The sequence below is a fragment of the Oncorhynchus masou genome, chromosome 21, assembly GCF_036934945.1.
Source record: "Oncorhynchus masou masou isolate Uvic2021 chromosome 21, UVic_Omas_1.1, whole genome shotgun sequence".
Taxonomy (NCBI): Eukaryota; Metazoa; Chordata; class Actinopteri; order Salmoniformes; family Salmonidae; genus Oncorhynchus; species Oncorhynchus masou.
In genome coordinates this window covers 31,483,162-31,508,679 of record NC_088232.1, presented here as the reverse complement: position 1 = coordinate 31,508,679, position 25,518 = coordinate 31,483,162, and the positions used below count along the sequence as shown (strand labels likewise).

The window sequence follows — 25,518 nt, the reverse complement described above, 5'->3', positions numbered from 1 at the left end:
CTGTAATGGCCAAGTCAGTCACCTGACCTGAATCCAGTTAAGCATGCATTTCACTTGCTGAAGGCAGAATGCCCCATGAACAAGCAGGAATTGAAGACCGCTGCAGTAAAGGCCTGGCAGAGCATCACCAGGGAAGAAACGCAGCATCTGGTGATGTCTATGGGTTCCAGACTTCAGACAGTCATTGACGGCAAAGGATTTGCAACCAAGTATTAAAACTCACCATTTTAATTTCTGAATATGTTAGTTTGTCCAATTACTTTTGAACCCCTTAAATTGGAGGGCTATGTATAAAAATGGTTTTAATTTCTACACGGTTCATATAATAATTGACAAAACCCATAAATTAAAGATCAAAGTCGACGCTTAAAGCACATCTTGATTGTTTCCTTTCAAATCCATTGTGGTGGCGTACAGAGCCAAAATGATGCAAATTGTGTCACTGTCCAAATACTACTTGACTAAGTATTCATACATTTTGAGTCTCATAGCAAAGGGTATCTCAGGTGCATCGTGTTTCCATCGATCATCCTTGATATGTTTTTACAACTTGATTGGAGTCCACCTGTGGTAAATTCAATTGATTGGACATGATTTGGAAAGGCACACACCTGTCTATATAAGGTCCCACACTTGACAGTGCATGTCAGAGCAAATAAAATGAGTCATGAGGTCAAAGGAGTTGTTCGTAGAGTTCCGAGACGACAATTGTGTCGAGGCACAGGTCTGGGGAAGGGTACCAAAAAATGTCTGCTGCATTAGTAGCGCTATCTGCAGAGTTTGCTCGAGGTACATGTTGTAATTCTTCAGCAATTCCTGGAACTGTGACCAAAAATAAGCTACATATGGACAGTACCAAAACAAATGATATAATGATTGTCTCTTCGCAGCTAAATCTGCAGAGCTGGGATGGTTGTATCCCACATATACAGTGCATTGGGAAATATTCAGACCCCTTCCCTTTTCCACATTTTGTTACGTTAGACTTATTCTAACATATATTAAGTAGTTTTTTCCACCTAAATCTACACTCAATACCCCACAATGACAATGCAAAAACACATTTAGAAACATTTTTACCAAATTCTTTAAAAATTAAAAAACTATCACATGTACATAAGTATTCAGGCCCTTTACTCAGTACTTTTTTGAAGTACCTTTGGCAGCGATTACAGCCTCGAGTCTCTTTGGGTATGATGATACAAGTTTGGCACACCTGTATTTGGAGTTTTTCCCGTTCTTTTCTGCAGATCCTCTCAAGCTCTGTCAGGTTGGATTGGGAGCCATGCTGCACAGCTATTTTCAGGTCTCTCCAGAGATGTTAGATAAGGTTCAAGTCCGGGCTCTGGCACTCAAGGACATTCAGAGACGTGTCCCCAAGTCACTCCCGCGTTGTCTTGGCTGTGTGCTTAGGGTTGTTGTCCTGTTGGAAGGCGAACCTTCAGCCCAGTCTGAGGTCCTGAGCAGGTTTTCATCAAGGATCTCTATACTTTGCACCGTTCATCTTTCCCTCGATCCTGTCTAGTCTCCCAGTCCCTGCCGCTGAAAAACATCCCTACAGCATGATGCTACCACCATTATCCTTCACCGTAGGGATGATGCCAGGTTTCCTCCAGATGTGACACTTGGCTTTCAGGCCAATCTTGGTGTCATCAGACCAGGGAGTCTTGCTTCTCATGGTCAGAGTCCTTTAGGTGACTTTTGGCAAACTCCAAGAGGGCGGTCCTGTGCCTTTTACTGAGGGGCTTCCGTCTGACCACTCTAACATAAGGGCCTAATTGGTGGAGTGCTGCAGAGATGGTTGTCCTTCTGGAAGGTTTTCTCATCTCTAGAGCTCTGTCAAAGTGACCATTGGGTTCTTGGTCACCTCTAACCAAGGCCCTTCTCCCCCGATTGCTCAGTTTGGCTGGGCGGCCATCTTTAGGAAGAGTCTTGTTGGTTTTAAACTTCTTCCATTTAAGAATAATGGAGGCCACTGTGTTCTTGGGGACCTTCAATGCTGCAGAAATGTTTTGTTACCCTTCCCCAGATCTGTGCCTTGACACAACCATGTCTCGGAGCTCTACGGACAATTCCTTCGACCTCATGGCTTGTTTTTTGCTCTGACATGCACTATCAACTGTGGGACCTTATATAGACATGTGTGTGCCTTTCCAAATCATGTCCAATCAATTTGAATTTACCACAGTCGGACTACAATCAAGTTGTAGAAACATCTCAAGGATGATCGATGGAAACAGGATGCACCTGAGCTCAATTTTGAGTCTTATTGAAAAGGGTCTGAATACCTATATAAATAAATGATTTGTCTTTTTTAAATGATGAATGTAAAAATATTTCTAAAAAACAGTTTTTGCATTGTCATTATGAGGTATTGTCTGGGTTGATATCCAGACACAAGGTATAATTTAAATGGAAAAATTCCATTGTTGAATCCAGCGTAGTTTTGCATATCAGTTCATAAACCATGTGCCATGGAAATGGTTAATCGAAAATCTCTTCCCAACTATTTTTCAATCTATAATGCACAGGTAAGTTTTTTGGTAACTGGTAGGTATACTTTTTTATTTATCCCAATTTTCTTTAACCAATTTTGGTCTTCAGCTGCATATGTGACAACCCCACCAGTCCTATTCATGAGGTCATTTACAAAGATTATACTTTAAAAATATGTATTTTTTTTAAATTTTATATAATGTTTTATCATTTAGTATATTTGAGTTGAACCACAATATTTGTTTGTATTATTTGATCTGTCTTTTCTGATGGATTAAACTGAAATTGCAACCATCTTTCAATGGCTGTTTGTATTCGATCTCTGTGTGTGTTTCTGTCCCTGGCAGGTGGCGGAGAGGGCCCTGTACTACTGGAACAATGAGTACATAATGAGTCTGATCGAGGAGAACTCCAGCGTCATCCTGCCCATCATGTTCGCCAGCCTCTACAGGATCTCCAAAGAGCACTGGAACCCGTGAGTCCACCTCAGCACACCCCTCACACAGATTTATCCAATCAGAAAACTTGATTTATCTTGTATTTGGTTGTATATTCTATTGTATTTGTTTAGACTCTTGGCTCAATATAGAAAAAATAAAGTGTAAAAGAGTTAATGTTGGCATGTTTTACATTTTTCTTGCAGGGCGATAGTGGCGTTGGTGTACAACGTACTAAAAGCCTTCATGGAGATGAACAGTACCTTGTTTGATGAACTCACAGCTACGTACAAGTCAGACCGCCAGCGGTAAGATATGCAGCATCACTAAAGGATCGTATGTAGTGTGGTCAGAGCACTGTTGTAGTTTTTTAAACACCCACTCACTTGTATAGGCCATGCTCACTACACAGGTTCATACCAAACATTTACAGTTATTTATATACAGAATCTCACTTTCTCTCATATACTGCGTGTGTGTAATATTGTGATTCTTAACTCTGGCAGCATAAGACATTTTGATTGGGTGGTACTTGGCCAAGAGTTGTTGTTGTGGTGGTAAACCCAGTAGTAATCTCTCAGTAATCTGCAGCTAGTCCCCCCTCCCCCCTGTGTGATCTGTACTGTCTGCAGTGAGAAGAAGAAAGAGAAGGAGAGGGAGGAGCTTTGGAAGAAGCTGGGGGACCTGGAGCTGAAGAGGGGCCTTAGGAGCGACGGGATCATTCCCACTTAACGAAGCGCCACGCTCCCCTCCCATCCATGTCCACCAGAGCCGCGCCCTCTGGAACGACATGGAGCAACCGTGTTTTTTATTTTTTTTCTCCTTTTCTGTATTGTGCGACTTACTTTACGGTAGATTCACACGTCTGTTTCATTATTTCAACATCACTGTAAATAACTTTTTCTTTTTCCCTTAAACTGATATTACTGCGAAAAAAAAATATTAAAAAAAAGGAAGAAAAAACAAAAAGAACTTGTGTGGGGAAAAAAGACATTGGACAGTAGGACTTGAAATGAACTCTTCTTGGAAAAAAATCTACAGCGAAAGAAAAGATTGTTTTAACCTTGCCCTTTGAGAACCCCACTTCCCTGAATACAAACCCATTTTCCATCTCTACAAACCCATGCTCTTTCTCTCTTTCACTCTGTCTCCTGTGGTGCTTCTGTACCTCTCCCTGTGTGGGACGTCCTGACTGAGTGAGATACTTGGGAGGCTCCGCCCTGACCAAGAGGACACCCCTTCCCTCCGTAAGGACCAGCCTCTGACCCCTCCTGACCTGCCTCTCTCCATGCTCAAGCTAAGCTAGTATTATGGACCCATTAGCCATGAGGAAATGAATTGAACCCCCCGTCTTTCTCGACCCTTCCTCCAAGAGGCAAATATGTTAAGGGCCTGTATGTACAGGGAGTTAAAAAAAACGGTAAAGGGAAGGTCTTCATACACACACTTACATCCACCCTCTCGCACCATTTTCTCCCCACTTCCGCATTTTGTTTCTGTTCACTTATCTGTGTGCATCTGGCTCCCCAATGATGGATTGGAATCTGTCAGTTCAGTTGTCTCTCTTTGGGTTTGTGGACTTTGACGCTGCAGTACCAGGCAGCCTGGTATCAGTCTGGCACTGGTACCCTCCAGCCACACAGCAAATACGAAAAATGTAAAACGATTGCGAGCTGTAGAGAAGCGCCAAACTCTCCTATTGTGAAAAGGAGCATCCGTCCCGGGTGTACTCTTCACAGTATTACAAAATTGTATATTGTTATTATATGCAGTACACTGATATCTTGTATCTTGTAGTAATTTAGCATATATTTTTGCTTCGGAACAGTCAAGGAGTATCCAGTATATAAGAGGTGGTATTATAAGAGGTAAGACTTACTGGTATTTATGATAGTGTTTTCCCCTCTTTCTTTTTTCTCTTTTTGTTTCCTTCTTGGTTTTTAGCTCTCATTTTGGATTTTTTGATTAAGCTTCTTTGACCATCAGATCTTATTTTTTAGTTGTGGAGTGAGTGAGGGCAGGGCAGAGAGAGGAAAGGCATGGAGCAGTTGATATCCTGTTCAAATTTACAGTAAGTTCAGCATTGTTGACCCCATTGTTGACAGAATTAATGTGTGCTTTAGGATGGCCAAGATATATGATTAAAATGAAGAAGAAAAAAAGGGTTGGAGAAATACAAATGTTTAATTATTTTAAAAAAATAAAGAGATATTAAATTAAACCTGTTTTGTGATAAAGCCCAGATGCTGGATTGCCTTATTTTCAGACCATAGACTACTGTTTCTTTTGTGCCTGTGTTTGATGGAGAGTTGAAAGGATGAATGAAGGGGTCTTGTGTTTTTGATTGTTGCTGAGCTACTCTGAAATGGTGCTGTGCATTTCATGACTAATTGATTCTGCTTGTTGTTGTCGCTTGGATAGTCAAGCGACAGCTGTGAAGCGGCCTGCAGTCCACGAAGAGCGTCTCGATATCCTTTGATATGACGAATGATCGATTAGAAGAGTTTGCTTATTGTTTGTGTTTAATTCACTTGTTCAACAACAATTAGCAGAACATGTGAATTTTGTTTTTCCATTTTCAAGTAAAGATCATTTTACTTGACCACAAATGTAAATCTATCTTGGAGTGCCACAGGAGGGCAGCAAGACTTCACATCTGATGAACCCCATAGCAGCCATTGAGTCACTAGGTAGTTGATTGCATCTGATATGTCATTTGTGAGCTTTTATTCAGCCCTGTTACAATATCAGTGAATAATGTAGATTTCTGCACCAAAGTTATCAAAACAATTAACTAGGTCTTAAATTGGTTATTTAAGGTGTAATGTGATCTGACCTGTGTGATAGTGTGGAAGGTGGGTGTAATGTTGACCTGGCGGGCACACACCATCACACTCAGACTAGTCACTAGTATATTGTCCTTGGGTAACCACGAAATGTTTTGTTGTAGATGGTTGGTAGGCAAAGTTTTACGAGGACAATGGAACTTTACTTTTTAGGTTTTCTGCCAAGATCATCCCAAAGGAAAATGCATGTGTGGTGTTTTCATCTACAGGTAAGAGATTCTGTCCAGTGTTCTGTATGAAAATGAGAATAACTAATTATTATATAGGAGCAACCCTTCTCTATTGTTAATGGCAATTTTTCTGGGGAGTTTTTTAGGCAGTCTGATTGGTTTAGCTTTATTTCGGTTACTTTTATTTAGGGTATTTCTACTGTGTGTCTGGCAGTGTTTATCTTTTCCACCGCTATTGAGGCAGAGCTCACCTTTTTTTTAAAGTCTTAGTCCCTAGTTCTGACTGCTCTGTTTGAAAGGGCCAAGCGGCGCTGCTGACGCTGTGATTGTGATCTGCTCTAAGTGTGGCTCTTGTTTTTCTATTCCCTGTCATTTTGACTGTTCCTAACTAACAATGTTCAACATGGGAACTGGATTCTCTTGGCTTAATCTGCCTGGAATTAGATGGATTCTAGTAGGATTTGGCAGCTGTAGACGGAGAGGACTGTTTGGGCTTAATAACCAGGGACAGTGCATTGTCAAAGCCCTGCTCCCATGTTTGGGCACAAGGTAATGCCCTGGGAAACAGTAGCAGGCCAATTAGGAAAGGAAGGGTGACAACGTTTTATCTCATTACCATCACCCAACGGGCACACATCCGGTCCAATGCAGCCATTTTTATTTCAATATCAAATCATTTCTGGTAAATAAGTAAGTACCTTATTGTGATTGTTTTCAATTAAAATTGTCAAAAATGAACAAAAATTGATTCTTACAAAGACCAATTCCTCAAGCAAGAATTTAGCTTGGACTGTCTGGGAGTGGTCTGAGTGGGGGAGGCTGTTATTGGCAGAGGTTTGGAACTCCTAGTGATGTCACCAGGCGGTCCAAAACTCCATCCCTCCAAAACAGGCAGAAATTTCAGACGGTCTTTTCAAAAAAGCTCTTACACTTAAAGGGCATTATCATTTTCACAATTTCACAGAATTATTCCAACAGTGTGGAAACATAAAACACATAAATAACACAGTAAAATCATGTTCTGAGTGCAATGGGCCTTTATAGACTGCCACCTTTTTCTTATTTTGTCAAAGCAATTACTGGAAGTCGTTTCCACTTCTCAACCCTTGAGTGCACACTTGGCCTGAACTGGGGTGAGGCTGTGACACACTGAGGGCATTGTCATAATTAATTATAGTGCTGATAATTCAGATTACTGATTTGCCCCTCTTTCTACACATCCAGCTCATTATTACTGTCTTGCTCATCAGATGCATGCATCAATGCCCTCTCCTGCAGGCTGTAGGGAAACACCCTCATAAATGAATAAAAACAGAGTAGACTAAAAGCATTATATTGTTTACTTCAAACATCCCTTCCTGCGGTTGTTTTAACTGGTGATTGTATCTCATTGTTGACTTTTGGAACTCCGCCTTTGTTTCCTACAACTATAGACGAGTTTAAATCAGGCAACATCAGCACAGACCTGCGGTGGTGTGTCTTCACCAGGAGGGGGAGTCCCTACTTTACACAGACTCAGGTATGCCAGGTGTCACTCAGCCTGTTCAGCCCAAGTGGCAGAGAGAGGTAGACGCAGCTCAGACATAGATACGTTGAGGGTTTTCCCTGAGAGTTATATTTCCAAGGATTCACTCACCTTCCAAGACAAGGGGGAGGACATTTCTGCCTATAAACAACAAGGTGTAAGTAAGAGCTAACCTTTTTCTGATGTTCTGTTTGAGCTTTCTGTGTTTCTGTCAAGCCGACACTCAGCCCTCCCTCTCTTTGCTTAAGCATTATTGGCCCAGTGTATCTATATCATATACTATAGGAACTCCATGATTAATGTATGTAGCCTATTATAATCCCATTCATCCCTTATTGTTCTCACTTCTCAGCTAATCTATGTCTTCTGCTGTAATGCATGTAGAAGGAAAATAAATCAAAGATTTAAATCCACATTAATATTCAGTGTAGAGGTATTATGGGAATCTAATGCCATTGATTTCACACTGGGCAGTATATCAATCAAATGTATTTATAAAGCCATTTTAAAATCAGCAGATGCCACAAACTGCTTATACGGAAACCCATCCTAAATCCCCAAACAGCAAGCAATGCAGATGTAGAAGCATGGATATCATGTCTGGGGAAATAAAATCTGTTTTTGTAAAGGTTTGAAAGTAACAAACCTGTTGGTGTATTTGTGTTTCAAACCATTGTGAAGGTGCTCAGATAATGCAACATAACAAACCCTTACCGTCTGTGTCCAGGCTTTATTTCATAATATCTGGTGTTTTAAACTGATCTTCATACAGGAGGTTCAGATTATAGCTTTGCCTTTTTGTTTTCTCAATAATAAGAAAAACAATGCATGATGCGCAATCACCACCCACTTGGGTACCAGAAACAATACAGAGGACCTCCGCGCGCCACACCTTCCTACTGCTTATTCATGAGGTAAGTAGTTTCGGGAAACCCAATAAACTACTGCTTGTGCAGGAAGGATCACGATGTGCTGTAAACTACTGTGTTTACAGAAGTCGCCCTGTTACCGTGACAAAACCATGTTAAGAAAAACAAGAGCTGCTTTTGTCTACAGTCACTGTTGGGTTTGGCTGAGTCTAGAACGTTGTGGCCTAACTCAACTGCAATACCCCCCAGTAAAGAGACTTCTATCTGCACTATTTTCAAAGATACATATTTTAAGTTCCTGGCAGATTTATACACAAACGGAGTCAAACAAGGGATGAAAAGTGTCAAGGCCCGCAGTAGAGACATTACGTTTCTCTGTTCGATCCTTTGATGTTAACATTCCATTGCATTTGATGTCAGGTATCCCAGGGACTCTCAGGAGATGGAATCAATTTCCATTCATCACAAAATGTAGTTGATAACATGCGTTCAATCAGCGAGGTGGTCTGAATGGCTTGCTCTTTTAACTTCATCCCGTAAGCATATCATATTCACGTAGTTTCCTCTCTATGGGCGCAGATGGAATTTATATCTGATATGTTCTCAACAGAAAAATATGTCACCCTTCCTTTACTACCAATTAACCTTGTGCAGAATGCCAGTCACATATTATGGCCAATGGGCACAGCTATATAATACACCTTTATCACGTTTGCTAAACAACCTATGGGCTCACCTAGGCAATAATTATCTTGCTCTCTTCTCGGTAATGGGAATACATCTTGTGATGTACTGTATTTAAATGGTTTACTCTCCCCCCCCCCACCACTTGACTCACAGCAAAAGATACACCGCGGACCCTCCCCACCGCAAAGCAGCTGAAGGCCTGCCATCGGAACCTCATAGCATCTGGCTCGAAGGATCATCATCCCTTCCCAAACTATTTTAATAAACGTTCATACTTTCATTTTGTCTTTGTTGTTCATTCAGTTAGCCTGTCATTGTTTGAACTGATGTTAACATGTAGAGGTGGTTATTGGATACTGTCTGCTTAGTAGAGGTGAGGGGAATTATGTGTTAAGTAGGTCATAATTTACATGTAGTAAATGTTATTCTAGTATTTGTAAGGTGGTAACTGTATAATTGATGCGTGTACATAGCTCTGAAAGGAATGCTGTGAAGTTGTAAAACCAAACCAGGCCAGTGGAAGTCACAGTGCTACTGTGGCTTCTTTATTAAACATCTACTTTTGTATCTGATTGGTTCCTCAAAATAAATATTTCATGACAGTAAATGCACAGTGCGGAGGTACAGCCTGTCAGAATATGCTAAATGTTCTCTCCCCCCAATTGACCTTACTATCTAACCAAGGAGCCAGTTATTGAATTGTTTTTCCTAGGGAAAAGGAAGGTGCTGGTAATTTCTCACTTAATCACTTAACTCACCACCAGTGGTTGAAGGAACACGCACCACAAAACACCTCCCACCCTGCCCCATACAGCTCTGTTTTCATTTTATGCTGATGAGATCTTTCCTTTGAAGACTGTAGGCACAGTATGTGACGAAAGGTGTGATTCATATTGCGTCTTCTAGATCAAACTTGTGCTCATCGTGACTACTGGCATATGCTTATGCTGCCGTTTCACTGACAGTCTTCAGAGTCTCGTTCCCTAGCAGCTGTAGACATGATCCCCAGAGTATGCCTCTATGTTGTGGGGTGGAGTTTGACTCAATTAAAGCTGCTACATCATGACTCCAATCAATTAATCAATTATGTATTGTATTCTGACTGGCACAGGGAAGCATGTAAGTCTTTAATACAGACCCACAGACTAGCAGTGTAATTAGCACTAATGAGAAGACATGATATTTGGCAGGTTGCGCTCAAGTAGCACATCCAGTGACAGCTTTTGCAGCTCAATCTGAACAGTCTAGTTTGTAGTCCTATCGAAGTAGTGATGTTTGCAATTGCAGCTGAAGGAAACACATTTGAAATGCCATGAACTGGCATACACACACACACACTTTACAGCGAGGAAGCTGAGACATGGGTCATCTGTACACATTGTGTTTGGAGCACATCTCTTACTGACTAATGCAGCAATTTAGTCCCATTCAGACTCCTTGAGGGCATAAATGGCAATACTACAGAGAGAATAGTGAAGTTACAGTGTATTTCTGATCAATTTACTCCACCTACGTTCTGAACTGTTCAGGGAAACCGTTGCATCATGGGACGTGGGCATTGACTTCTCAATTGAATTGTTTTTCATAGTCTATTTTAGCTTTGATGGAGCTGCTGGCATTCCAGTAGAATGAAGCAGAAGGGGCCTTGATATCCAATCCTCCTTTTAGCCCAGAAAGAACCATTGAGGGGACCATGGAGCATCTTAATTCTCAGATCAATGAGGAAGAATGGAGACAGATTTCACCAGATGTGCTGCATTGATTAGGGGAGAAGTTTGATATTTTTTCCCAGTCCCCAAACGAGGCATCGATGTCATCTGCGTTTTGTTTTAATTTGCCTGTAACATTTACAGCTTGAATAATACAATCGAGGGAATATTGACTCTCTCACACCTGGAAGGGATTTCTAGAACAATGTTTCTCGCATAATTCACATCTTCCTGACTGTGGTCGGATAACTTTGTGCTTTGTGTGCAGCTTCCTCCTGGGGAGGGCAATGATAAGTCCAGAATTACATTTGTTATGCACATGCAGTACACTGATGTATGCCTTGTTGTTGTGTGAGTGGACTTTCAAAGATTTTTCTTTGACTCTTCCCACTGAACAATGAGAGTCCTGTTGAATGCTGATTGGGTGTAATTGGTGGTTAGTGAGGCATGGTAATTAGTGTGATTACAGTAATCACGTCTCTGCAGAGATGTCCAAGTGCCTGACACGTGCCTCTGCGCTCTCCCCAGCTTTTTCAATTCAGTTCACTGTAAGAAACATTTATCAAAAAAGTGTTACATCAGAGTCAAGAGGTAGAGTTGAATAAATAGTGCATATTCGGTAAGAGGTGGATTTTTAATCAGGATTTTCCTTGTTTCTCCTGACAGGTTCTTACTGTCTTGCTTATATCCTACAGTGACGTTTGGGCTCCTCTCCACCTCAATCACATGTCAATGTCTCAGAGCCACTCAGAATTGACCGAGAGCTGTCTATGCAGCATGTTCAGCTGCATGGTGGTGGGACACATTTCATTTCTGAGTAATAGGGTTGAGGAGATGATCCATTCCTGTACGACTGCCTGCCTGTGAACAGGATCCTAGGTCTATTAGTATTACAACTCAGGAAGGCAGCTGTCCAACCTGCACTGTCACATATGTCTGATACTCTGTGATGCAAGTGGGCCAATTAGAGACGTCCTGTGGGAACACTTGGCAGTGCACACACTCCCACTTCTACCCGCTTCCCCACACATATTTATTTGGATAACTCTTCTGAAGTGCTTCTGACATTCTGCTTGACAGATTGAAGATATTCAGGCATCTGCTGTTGAACAGACAGGGAATTTCTATGAAGATGTATATAGCCTTTACAGCCTACAATAGAATGAAAAAATTGGCATAAACCGTTGTTTATAGTTTGCCCTGTATGTATTGTATATACAGCCTGAGCCATATTGAAAGACCAACCTGCGTCATGGCATGAAAAACAGAAACAAAACACTCACACTGACTGTCACAAGTGACAGTCCATACAGTGCAGGTCCCTTATGCAACACTTGTTGCAGTTATGTGTTTCTTGGTGGGGGACTCAGTTCCCCTGGGTCCTATTACCAAGAACCAATTGGGGACTCAGTAGATACAAGACTTCAGTGTTTTCTGCATTCACTGGAGATGACTCACCGTTTAAAAGCAGTCTGCTCAGTCAACACAATCCAATGTCTCTTAGATCATCTTCATAAAATCTAAGTTGTTTACACTGTATTGTCTGGGCTCCCAAGTGGCACAGTGGTCTAAGGCACTGCATCTCAGTTCTAGAGGCATCAACCGGCCGTGATTGGGAGCCCCAAAGGGCGGCGCACAATAGACCCAGCGTTGGCCGGGGTAGGTTGTCATTGTAAATAAGATTTTCTTCCTAACTGACTTTCCTAGTTAAATACAAAAAAATACATCTTTGTCTAGTTTGCCTATGTAACGTTCTCGACATGGAGGCACATTGTTTTGTGGATATGTTGCAGTAATTATTTGTAAAAGTGTCAGTGAAAATAGTTCGCCAAAAAGCAAGTGGATGTACATCGCAGAGATCCCCGACGCCTGTATTAAGGAGCGTGTTGTATGTGGTGATACGCATGCGTTATCACACCCCGGGAGCCTGCAGAATGCAGCGCTTCGGAGGCGCGCGTCTTTGCCACAGTGCGCTCTCAGCAGAGGAAAGCGCAGTGTTACAATGAGCTTCTCCATCCCACCGGCTAATACCCACCCACACTGCCGTCCTCCGATAAGCAGCATCAAAATCGCCCACCACTCTCACAACCACCGCCTGGCCCCAGGATGCCCGGGGGAAAGAGAGGGCTTGTGGCACCGCAGAATACTTTTCTGGAAAACATTGTCCGGCGCTCAAGTGGTAAGCAATGTACCTGTTCGTGGGTTTCCATAACAGACAGCTTTAAATAGTTTGGATGATTGTCTTCCTTTTTTGTTCAAAAGATAATTCTAGTCTATTCATAGTCTAATCATTGTTTTTTATATGACTTGCCTTTATTGTTAAAATTATCTGGTAGTTTGTTTACAAAGTTTATTCGATGACGTCATGCCAAGGCGATTTGGTGTTCATCATGGTAGTGCATAGGCTGCTGAATTGGATATACTGCCAGTCATGTTGCACGGAAATTATATTTCATTAAGGTCAATATAAAATATATTTATTTTCAGATATTATGTATATTGTTTTAGTGATTATTTGTAAGTTCATTTGTAGGCTATATCAAAAATAGATAACAATAGCTTAATTTGCAATCCATTTAGCAATCATTAGACCACTCTCTTATATTTATTTGTCTGTTTGTGGTGTGTGTATATCACTTCTTGGCAAAGTGTTAGGCTATAGGCTTTATACATTTGCAGTAAAAAAAATCAGGATGCAGTAAAACATTTATGTCATTACTTAAAGGGGCAATCTGCAATTGCTACATACATTTTGGGATTTATAAATTAATGACATGTGCTCATTGACTCTTGAAGAATATAACTTATAAATGCCTCATGAGCTTAGTTCAACTGTCGTACCCCATCACAACCCAAAATATAAGCTTGTTTTATTCCAATGTTTCTAAACAAAGTAAATGTAAACAAACATTTACAAAGTAAATGTAGACTCAAAACATGGTTAAAATTCAAATTATGAAATCATGGATGATCAGTCCTCGCATGCTTAGCTCCGTCTATGAATTGTTATTTCTCTCCCAGTTTCTGCGTATAGAAATGTGATGATCCATATTGTGCTATTAACAACCTGAGAAATTAATCACTCTTCTCTATCAGCGAAGAGCCAGTAAATCTGCAGCAGCTGAGGCATAGAATCCCTAATGCAGAGGCTGGTGTGGACTTGGCAGCAGAGTTAAGACATATGTGCTGTAAACTCTCCCTCTCTGATTAACTTATGGTTGTTGTTGTGGACGTAGAACAAGCTACTGAGTGTAGTGTCATAATTATATGGACCACAAAAGAGCGAGACATTTGATGGACACGTCATCACTGTGTTAGGCTTCGTTGTGTGGGGTCACTCTCATCACGCATCGCCAATGGGTTGTTACAGACCATCTGAGTGTTTGCAGACATTTTACACCCGAACCCTCCCCACTCACCACACACCTGTTTACGTCGACCTTTCCTCACAGAGACCAGCTTCCTCCTGGGGAACGCCCAGATCGTGGAGTGGCCTGTAGTCTACAGTAATGACGGATTCTGCAAGCTCTCTGGGTTCCACAGGGCTGAGGTTATGCAAAAAAGCAGCACTTGCAGGTAAGGATGGTTATTGTATGGTAATATGGTAATCATTTTATTATGCACCTTTGTATGTGTACTGTATCTGCCATTATAGATGACCTCTAAACCACTGTAGAATGCTTTGAAAAGTGCCTTCATCAAAGTGAAGTCAGTTTATTGCCTGAGCTGTCTGAACATCACATTGCAAGAGACTCACTGAATCTGGTGTTCCACTAGTACTGAATGAGTCCATGTACTGCCTGCTGCTTATAGAAAGAGTTTCAAATGGAACAAATGACTGTTGCAAAGCCCAAGGTGAGGCCATCTTTAAAATACAACTCCAAAAGCTTCACTTGAGGTTTTCCTGGCCTTCGACAAGGGCTAAGGGCTTGTTAATTAAGCCTGGGGCAAAAGTCATCCTTAACATGTGATTCTAGGAGAGTGGAGGAGCATTGGCCTTAAAGGATAGGTAGCATAAATGTAACCACATGTAACATGGCTTTTCATTAGAATACACATCAATGGCCCTCGAGAGTGGCGCAGTGGTCTAAGGCACTGCTTCACAGTGCTACAGACCCGGTGTCATTCCCGGGCTGTGTCACAACCGGCTGTGATCAGGAGTCCCATAGGGCGGCGCACAATTGACCCAGCATCATACGGGTTAGGGGAGGGTTTGGTCATTTATTTGGCTCATCGCGCTCTAGCGACTCCTTGTGTCGGGCCAGGGGCCTGCAGGCTGACCATGGTTGTCTGTTGAAAAGTGTTTCCACCGACACATTGGTGCGGCTGGCTTCCGGGTTAAGCTGCAGGTGTTAAGAGGCGCTGTTTGGCGGATCATGTTTTAGAGGACGCATGACTTGACCTTCGAGCCTGTTAGGGAGTTGTAGTAATGAGACAAGGTCAAAAAAGGGGGTAACATTTTTTATAATAATAAAAAAAAGAATTTGCATCAAAAGTCCCAGCGCAAAGTTACATCTCACTTTTTTCCCCTTCTAGTTATTACATAAAACTGATCCGAATGATGAAGAATGTCGAAATCAGTCTGGAAAAAACATTTGTGGGGTGTGATGTAATATGGAGGTCCTGGCAAGCCCTATAATCTAAACTCCAACATAAATAACTTTGTTTGCACTCTACAGGCAACTTACAAGCAAATACAGTGTGAATACATTGTTACAAGTCACCTTGTAAGATTGCTAGCCAACTAGCCTGCTAACATTAGCTCTACTAGCCTTCTAACGTTATCCCTACCAGCCTGCTAACATTAGCCCTACTAGCTTTCTAACGTTATCCCTACCAGCCTGCTAACATTAGCCCTACTAGCTTTCTAACATTATCCCTACCAGCCAGCTAACATTAGCCCTACTAGCTTTCTAACGTTATCCCTACCAGCCTGCTAACATTAGCCCTACTAGCTTTCTAACGTTATCCCTACCAGCCTGCTAACATTAGCCCTACCAGCCTTCTAACATTAGCCCTACCAGCCAGCAAACATTAGCCCTACTAGCCTTCTAACGTTATCCCTACCAGCCTGCTAACATTAGCCCTACCAGCCTTCTAACATTAGCCCTACCAGCCAGCAAACATTAGCCCTACTAGCCTTCTAACGTTATCCCTACCAGCCTGCTAACATTAGCCCTACTAGCTTTCTAACGTTATCCCTACCAGCCTGCTAACATTAGCCCTACTAGCTTCCTAACGTTATCTCTACCAGCCTGCTAACATTAGCCCTACTAGCTTCCTAACGTTATCTCTACCAGCCTGCTAACATTAGCCCTACTAGCTTTCTAACGTTATCCCTACCAGCCTGCTAACATTAGCCCTACTAGCATCCTAACGTTATCCCTACCAGCCTGCTAACGTTACAGTATCACTTCATGAGTCAGTAAGTTGCCATCAACACCTAGCTCACAGCTACATTAAAGTAAAACCAATGTTTTTGAAATACATAACCACAGCTAACCAGTTATCAGATAATTGTAAGGGAGTGTGCACGCTTATTACTATGAAATTATTAACAGGGCTATAAATCAGCATGAAACTATAAAATAGTTACAATTATAACTACGATCAACTTATGGGCAATTAAGTTCTCAAAATGACAGGCAATGTATCCTTGGAGACAGTAGATATCTTTACAAAACAAATATATCTTTGTTTGCAAGTGCATTGGTGGTGATGTACCCACAGTGACTATTAAAACCTTCCCCAACCAAGAAACCGTGGATTGATTGAACTGACAGCATGAGCCACTGCTTTTAATCATGGCAAGGTGACCGGAAACATGACCGAATACAAACAGTGTAGCTATTCCTTCCGCAAGGCAATCAAACAAGCTAAGTGTCAATATAGAGAGAAAGTAGAGTCGCAATTCAATGGTTCAGACACAAGACATGTGGCAGGGTCTACAGTCAATCACGGATTGCAAAAATAAAACCATCCTCATCGTCAAATCTGTCATTCTGCCCCTGAACCCACTGTTCCTAGGCCGTCATTGAAAATAAGAATTTGTTCTAAACTGACTTGCCTAGTTAAATAAACTTTTAACATTTTTAAAAATTGTGTTAGTGCCGTGCATATTGAATGTCCTTCCCTATAAGCATGTTGAAAGTCTGTTGTCAATTTAACTGTAAATAGCATTGTATCTGGTCAAACAATTTTTTCAAGAAGTTTACTTTGGTTTGGGGCAGGCTGATTGGTTGGCTATTTGATTAACTTAGGCCAGGGCAATTGTTCACACACATTCCGAAACTATTCAGACTTCTAAAAACCTGGTTTTGCTTTGCCATTATTGGGTATTGTGTGTAGTTATATGAGGAGGAAAACAATTGAATCCATTTCAGAATAAGGCTGTAACATAACATAATGTGGAAAAATTCAAAGGGTCTGAATACTTTCCAAATGCACTGTATTGTTCACATAAATGGAGGTCACTTTGTACACTCTCATAACATCTTCCACTGCATGTGTGAAGATTGTGATCGCACAGATCAAATCAAATTTTATTTGTCACGTGGGCCAAATACAACAGGTACAGTGAAATGCTTACTTACAGGCTCTAACCAATAGTGTGAAAAAAGGTGTGTGTGTGCGTATGTAGGTACAGTGGGGCAAAAAAGTATTTAGTCAGCCACCAATTGTGCAAGTTCTCCCACTTAAAAAGATGAGAGAGGCCCGTAATTTTCATCATAGGTACACTTCAACTATGACAGACAAAATGCGGGAAAAAAAATCCAGAAAATCACATTGTAGGATTTTTTATGAATTTATTTGCAAATTATGGTGGAAAACAAGTATTTGGTCACCTACAAACAAGCAAGATTTATGGCTCTCACAGACCTGCTCTTGATCCTCTCGATGTTGCAGTTGTAGAACCTTTTGAGGATCTCAGGACCATTGCCAAATCTTTTTAGTTTCCTGAGGGGGAATAGGCATTGTCGTGCCCTCTTCACGACTGTCTTGGTGTGTTTGGACCATTCTAGTTTGTTGTTGATGTGGACAGCAAGGAACTTGAAGCTCTCAACCTTCCCCACTACAGCCACGTCGATGAGAATGGGGGCGTGCTCGGTGCTCCTTTTCCTGTAGTCCACAATCATCTCCTTAGTCTTGGTTACGTCGAGGGATAGGTTGTTATGCTGGCACCACCCTATAGGCTGTCTCGTCGTTGTCGGTGATCAGGCCTACCACTGTTGTGTCGTCTGCAAACTTAATGATGGTGTTGGAGTCGTGCCTGGCCATGCAGTCGTGGGTGAACAGGGAGTACAGGAGGGGACTGAGCACGCACCCCTGGGGAGCTCCAGTGTTGAGGATCAGCATGGCAGATGTGTTGCTACCTACCCTCACCACCTGGGGGCAGCCCGTCAGGAAGTCCAGGATCCAGTTGCAGATGCAGGTGTTTAGTCCCAGTGTCCTTAGCTTAGTGATGAGCTTTGAGGGTACTATGGTGTTGAACACTGAGCTGTAGTCAATGAATAGCATTCTCACATAGGTGTTCCTTTTGACCAGCTGCGAAAGAGCAGTGTGGAGTGCAATAGAGATCCGTCTGGCCCCGCAGCCTTGTGTATGTTGACCTGTTTTAAGGTCTTATTCACGTTGGCTACGGAGAGCGTGATCACACAGTAGTCCGGAACAGCTGATGCTCTCATACATGCCTCAGTGTTGCTTGCCTCGAAGCGAGCATAGAAGTGATTTAGCTCGTTTGGTAGGCTTGTGTCACTGGGCAGCTCATGGCTGTGCTTCCCTTTGTAGTCTGTAATAGTTTGCAAGCTCTGCCACATCCGACGAGCGTTGTAACCGGTGTAGTATGATTCAATCTTAGCCCTGTATTGACGCTTTGCCTGTTTGATGGTTCGTCGCAGGGAATAGCGGGATTTCTTGTAAACTTCCGGGTTAGAGTCCCGCACCTTGTAAGCGGCAGCTCTACTCTTTTAGCTCAGTGCCAATGTTGCCTGTAATCTATGGCTTCTGGTTGAGGTATGTACGTTCAGTCACGGTGGGAACGACGTCCTCGATGCACTTATTGATAAAGCCAGTGACTGATGTGGTGTATTCCTCAATGTCATCGGAAGAATCCCGGAACATGTTCCAGTCTGTGCTAGCAAAACAGCCCTGTAGTTTAGCATCTGCTTCATCTGACCACTTTTTTATAGACCGAGTCACTGGTGCTTCCTGCTTAAATTTTTGCTTTTAAGCAGGAATCAGGAGGATAGAGTTGTGGTCGGATTTACCAAATGGAGGGCGAGGGAGAGCTTTGTTCGTGTCTCTGTGTGTGGAGTACAGGTGATCTAGATTTTTTTGGTTGCACATTTAACATGTTGATAGAGATTTGGTAGAACTGATTTAAGTTTCCCTGCATTAAAGTCTCCAGCCACTCGGAGCGCCGCCTCTGGGTGAGTGATTTCCTGTTTGCTTATTTCCTTATACAGCTGACTGAGTGTGGTCTTAGTGCCAGCATCTGTTTGTGGTGGTAAATAAACAGCCTGCAATTTTTCACAATATACTCTACTTCAGGCAAGCAAAATCTAGAGACTTCCTTAGATTTCGTGGACCAGCTGTTGTTTACAAATATGAACAGACCGCACCCCCCCCCCGTCTTACTGGAGTGTGCTGTTCTATCCTGCTGGGGCAGCATATATCCCGCTAGCTGAATATCCATGTCGTCATTCAGCCACAATTCCGTGAAACATAGGACATTACAGTTTTTGATGCCCCGTTGGTAGGATCGTACCTCATCTAGTTTATTGTCCAATGATTGCACGTTGGCAAGTAATATTGACGGTAACGGCAGCTTTCCTACTCGCCTTCTGCGGATCCTGATGAGGCATCCGGCTCTTCATCCTCTGTACCTGCGTCGCTTCTGCTTGCGAATAACTGGGATGTCGGCCCTGCCGGGTGTTTGGAGAATATCATGTGAGTCTTGCTTGTTGTTGAAAAAATCTTTGTCTAATCTGAGGTGAGTGATCGCTGTTCTGATATCCAGAAGCTCTTTTCTGCCGTAGATAAGGTTGCAATAACATTATGTACAATATAAGTTACAAGTAACGCAACCCCCCCGCCCCCCTCTCAACACATTGAACCAGGCCATTTTCAGTCTGTTTACGCTGTTTGCTTGAGGAAATAAGAGAGGTTGAAGCAATTTTGTCGCAGTGTATTGTGCAGAAGTCCTTTGGCTGAGTCATCATCATAAAAACTCTTCATCAGAATCCTGCTCTGTCCATGTCTCCAGCAAAAGTTGGAGTGCCCTTTGGTTCAAACCTGCCACCCCTGTTGCTGATAGTAGAAGCTTTGATGAAGACTAGAGGCACATATAGAACAATGAGACAGATATTTCACCAGATGTATAAATGTGAAGCATCCGCTTGGCGTTTCCACTCACTACCAAATATGGTGGTGAGAAGAAGCCTAGTGGCTGACAGTTGGAGAAGATGGAAGGATATGGATTTTGGCTGACATTCTGCAAATGTTCTCATCGATGATCTCAATACAGTCTTCTGTTCCCAAAACTAGAATCTGTTATGAACAGAGTGGACTATGTTTTGTAGAATTTTTACTCTTTGCCAAAGTTTCCATAAATTGCTTGTTTAGAAGGAGTACAAGGGCAAATTTAGTTATTGCACACGTACACTTCAGAGTAGGTGTTCCCTACGGAAATATGCAAATAAATGCTAGAATGTGCCAATAGGATCTCGCTAGCTCGTGCTTGGCCCCCCTCCTTGCTTGTTCTGCCCACTATGACCAATTTGTTCCTATTGGAAACGACAGGCTGTGGTCTTTCTTGGGTTAGTTATAAACATCTTTGCTAGAGGTGTGAGATGAGCAAAAGAGAAGGCCGGCTCCTGCTGTGAGCTTGCTGTGAGTGGCCCTCCATCTTCCTTTAGCCAGTGAAGAGAGGGAATCCTTGTGTATTGTTATTGTGGTTGACATCTGGCCTGGATGTGTTCATTTGACGCTTCTCTACAGAACTGTATATGCAGTTAATGTTACCTTAGCCAGCAAACTAGCCAGCCAGAAACCATTGTAAAAATGAAGAGCACAGGCATTAACCCACAGAACATGAATAAAACAAAACCCGCCAACAGATTAAACAAAACAAAAAAAGCTAAGACAGAGTGGAGACTTACATATTGACGGCTGTGGCCCATCATGGCAAGGACTGTAGGCTGAGTTAGCTACAAAACAACGAGAGAGCCAGCGAGAGAGAGGCACTTCTGGTGTGATAAGTCTAGCTTGCTTTTTAGCCAGCTAACTAGTCTTGCCAGCTAGCATATCCCTGCAGAGGAAACTTTCACCAGATATGAAATGTCAACATGTCTTACAAAAGCAGCGACTCCGAGCATAGCAGAAACTCTGTTTCCCCTGGGCCTGACCATTTTGGAAAATCGGATGAAGATGAGGTGGTGGCAGAGCAGGCAGCTGAGGCAGGGATCACTTTCCCATTTCGATTTGACCCAGAAGCATGGCACAGAGAGCTTGCTGGTGCTGAACTTGTCGTGCGCGATGCGGCTCCACGAGAAGGGAATGTTGATTGGTAATATGGCTAGCTAGTTTGCTACTGAGAATACACCCTATAATATCACTTATTTCGTTACTACTAGTGGGTGGTATAATGCAACATTCTGACTTCCCCACAATCTACTTGGATGTCAATGTGCTGCTCACAGCCTACAATTCCTATCGGCAGGACCACACCCAGGATGCTGACACCGAGTCCATACTCAACGAGTTAGCTAATCTTTAAATAAAATCCTCAATTGAATGCAAACAAATAATGTTACACCACTCCCCCTACCAATAGTAATAAACTTTTTCCCTTTATTTTTAGAAAGTTCAGACACAGGCAGTTGATCAGCTGGATTTGGAGCTATCTGGGGCGGTACAACTGTGTGCAGTCAATGGGATAAGAAATAGGTTCACAAAATGAGGAGAACATGCCCTAAACAAGCTTCAAGTGCCCCCCACTTGGGGCTCCCGAGTGGCGCAGCAGAAATCAGCTTAGGGCTAGATGCAGGTGTGTTGATGGCAGTGTGACATTAGAAGGCTGATGTTGGACTGAGGTGGTAATCAGGTTCCTAGAGAAAGAGACAGGGAGAAAGACAGAAAAAAATATATCTAAAAAAAATAATTCCGAAGTTACTCAAACATTTAGACTTTGAATCAACTCCACATCAAGTAACTGATGCAAGCAGTAAAATTAGATTTTAAAAAACACCTTATGGAACAGAGGGGACTGTGAAGCAACACAAACATAGACACACACATGATAGCATATGTACTATACACATGGATTTAGTACTGTAGACATATGATAGTGGTGGAGTAGGGGCTTGAGGGCACATAGTGTGTTGTAAAATCTGTGAATGTATTGTAAAGTTTTTAAAATTGTATAAACTGCCTTAATATACAAATATTACGACACCGTATTTTACCAATGAGATAACAACAACACTTGCTGCATGAGTACTGTCTCCAGTCATTCCAGAGCAGGCTGGAGAAGCTGAGGCACGAGGAGAGCCACCCGCATATAGAAAAAGGCCATTATATAATCCCTCATTGCCTGGTCCTTCGTGGGATGCTGAAACTGGCTACATAGTGGTGGAGGTTATATCAGGATCCTGGGGTCTGACTCGTCCTCCGGGAGCAGGGGGGGACAAACCACAGCTTCCACTATTTTGGCAGCATAGTCTGTAAAGACACAAATAATAACAGGCATTTCAACATTTATTTAATTTGATTTAGGTGGTTTTGGTCTTCATTGGCCTAATTGTATATCCAAAATTCTTGGCCCTTGGGAAGGAGAGGGAGTACCTCAGCAGGTTGTCTTTTCTCACTGCCTGCATCCGTCCGCTGTTCTCATTGTAATTCAAGGCTGGGGCGGCAGGTAGACTAGTGGTTAGAGTGTTGGACTAGTAACCGAAAAGTTGCAAGATCGAATCCCCAAGCTGACAAGGTAAAAATCTGTCATTCTGCCCCTGAACAAGGCACTGTTCCTAGGCCATCATACTAATAACAATTTGTTCTTAACAGACTTGCCTAGTTAAATAAAGGTTCAAAAAAGAAAAAAAGACTGCAAGATCTAAAACAAAAAGGATAAAAAATTCCATGAGAGCACCAACCCAAAAGTTGGGTTCCAACTGAGAGACACAAACAATGGAAAGGGTTTTGATACACTTGACTGTAATAATGACAGATTCAGTAGTATTGCTCTACCAACACTGCATGCATTCCCTCGTGGGAGAAGGTAGCGCTTTGACAGGAAATGCAGCATCAGAGAGTGGTACTCCTAGCCCTGATTTCTGGTAGTCAGTGGATCGTTGCGAGATGTCCTTCAGGATCAAGGCCCCATGTAGAATCTTCTCCAAACCCATTGAGGTCCCAGAGTCTGGAATTTGATTTTAAAACAGAATGAACTATTATATTGTAAGATTGGCTGTTCTGTAAAAATGCATGTACTATATGTAGGATATGTACACTGACTTAGTTCCAGCCACTCCTTTGTCCGTTCCTCTGCTTGCAGTGGTGTATGATGACACAAAGGCATGAGTGGCATCAGTAGGTTGGTATGCTGGTTCTGTATGTGGTACAGTGTAACATTTCAGTTTTGGCACACTCATTTCCCTGCTTTCTTCAGGAGTCATATGACCAATAGAGGTGGTTGATAGTGGAGTTCTGCCACTGCCCAACATCAGCACACCCTCTCGAGGGGTGTCAATTTTCTTGTGTAGAGCTAATCACAGTAGAAAATGGGTAATACAAATGTACACATGGATGAGTCGAATAGTCATACCCACTTATACAGTATAATGACACAAAGTTAAATATTTCTTACATTTAGCCAAATATCAAAGCGATGCTTTGTATCTGGTATGTTCTCCCAGATCCATTTAACGATCTGTCTCTTTGGGTCAGTGATGAGGGTTCCAATCACCAGCTCAGCACTGCTTAGTCCTCTTCAACTCCTCCAGATCACACCACGTGGCACTCTTCACCTCATTGCTCTTAGATACAAACAGAAAAGAAATGCACTTAAATGCACAATGCAATTAAGCAAATCAGATGTGGCACATCAATGTAACAAATTGTTGCATGATTTTACAGTATAACAATAGACAACATACGGTGCATTCTGAAAGTATTCAGACCCCTTGACTTTTTCCACATTTTGTTACGTTACAGCCTTATTGTAAAATGGATTACATTGTTTTTTCCCCTTCATTAATCTACACACAATACCCTATAATGACAAAGCAAAAACAGGTTTAGAAATGTTTGCAAATGTATTACAAATAAAAAAAACAACAGAAATATGACATTTACAGTACTCAGTACTTTGATGAAGCACCATTGGCATTGATTACAGCCTTGGGTCTTCTTGGGTGTTCAGAGACTTGTCCCGAAGCCTCTCCTGCGTTGTCTTGGCTCAGTGCTTAGGGTCATTGTCCTGTTGGAAGGTGAACCTTTTCCCCAGTCTGAGGCCCTGAGCACTCTGGAGCAGTTTTTCATCAAGGATTTCTCTATACTTTGCTCTGTTCATCTTTCCCTTGATCCTGACTAGTCTCCCAGTCCCTGACTCTGAAAAACAACCCCGCAAAATGATGCTGCCATGACCATGCTTCACCGTAGGGATGGTGCTAGGTTTCCTCCTGATGTGACGCTTGGCGTTCAGGCCATAGAGTTCAATCTTGCTTTCATCAGACCAGAGAATCTTGTTTCTCATGGTCTGAGAGTCTACAGGTGCCTTTTTGCAAACTCCAGCGGGCTGTCATGTGCCTTTTACTGAGGAGTGGTTTCCGTCTGGCCACTCTACCATAAAGAGCTGATTGGTGGAGTGCTGCAGAGATGGTTGTCCTTCTGGAAGTTTCTCCCATCTCCACAGAGGAAATCTGGAGCTCTTTCAAAGTGACCATCGGGTTCTTGGTCACCTCAATGAACAAGGCCCTCTCCACCAATTGCTCAATTTGGCCGGGCGGCCAGCTCGAGGAAGAGTCTTGGTGGCTCCAAACTTCTTCCATTTACGAATGATGGAGGCCACTATGTTCTTGGAGCCCTTAAATGCTGCAGATATACCCTTCCACAGATCTGTGCCTTGACACAATCCTGTCTCTGCACTCTAAGGACAATTTCTTCCACTTCTTTTGGCTAGGTTTTTGCTCTGACATGTGTGTGCCTTTTCAAAATTATGTCTCATCAATTGATTTACCACAGGTGGACTCCAATCAAGTTTTAGAAACATCTCAAGGATGATCAATTTCACCTGAGCTCAATTTCGAGTCTCATAGCAAAGGGTTTAACCTCTCTGGGATATGTGGGACGCTCTAGCCGGATGAAATGCATGCCCAAATTCAACTGCCTGCTACTCATCCCCAGAGGATAAGATACAGTGCCTTGCGAAAGTATTCGGCCCCCTTGAACTTTGCGACCTTTTGCCACATTTCAGGCTTCAAACATAAAGATATAAAACTGTATTTTTTTGTGAAGAATCAACAACAAGTGGGACACAATCATGAAGTGGAACGACATTTATTGGATATTTCAAACTTTTTTAACAAATCAAAAACGGAAAAATTGGGCGTGCAAAATTATTCAGCCCCTTTACTTTCAGTACAACAAACTCTCTCCAGAAGTTCAGTGAGGATCTCTGAATGATCCAATGTTGACCTAAATGACTAATGATGATAAATACAATCCACCTGTGTGTAATCAAGTCTCCGTATAAATGCACCTGCAAGCCTGAAATGTGGCA

General features: G+C 42.3%; 2 protein-coding genes and 1 long non-coding RNA gene across 4 annotated transcripts in view; all 3 read left to right on the top strand.

The window, feature by feature from the left end:
- The window catches only part of LOC135508131 (serine/threonine-protein phosphatase 2A 56 kDa regulatory subunit epsilon isoform-like), a 36,423-nt gene extending 31,269 nt beyond the window's left edge, over positions 1–5,154 (top strand). For both annotated transcript variants that reach the window (XM_064928116.1, XM_064928117.1), the window contains exons 12-14: positions 2,844–2,971; positions 3,140–3,241; positions 3,566–5,154. In XM_064928116.1, coding sequence (XP_064784188.1) covers positions 2,844–2,971; positions 3,140–3,241; positions 3,566–3,665 — 330 coding nt within the window. In that variant the 3' untranslated portion in view covers positions 3,666–5,154. The remainder of the gene's footprint in view (positions 1–2,843; positions 2,972–3,139; positions 3,242–3,565) is intronic.
- A 2,402-nt stretch (positions 5,155–7,556) lies between these two features.
- Positions 7,557–9,578, top strand: LOC135507379 (uncharacterized). The gene is made up of 3 exons (XR_010450655.1): positions 7,557–7,629; positions 8,292–8,388; positions 9,184–9,578. It is a non-coding gene; the product is annotated as an uncharacterized LOC135507379 (long non-coding RNA).
- A 3,267-nt stretch (positions 9,579–12,845) lies between these two features.
- Positions 12,846–25,518, top strand: part of kcnh5b (potassium voltage-gated channel, subfamily H (eag-related), member 5b) — a 95,367-nt gene continuing 82,694 nt past the window's right edge. Inside the window, exons 1-2 of the mRNA XM_064926931.1 lie at positions 12,846–12,918; positions 14,192–14,315. Of these exons, the coding sequence (XP_064783003.1) occupies positions 12,846–12,918; positions 14,192–14,315 (197 nt within the window). The remainder of the gene's footprint in view (positions 12,919–14,191; positions 14,316–25,518) is intronic.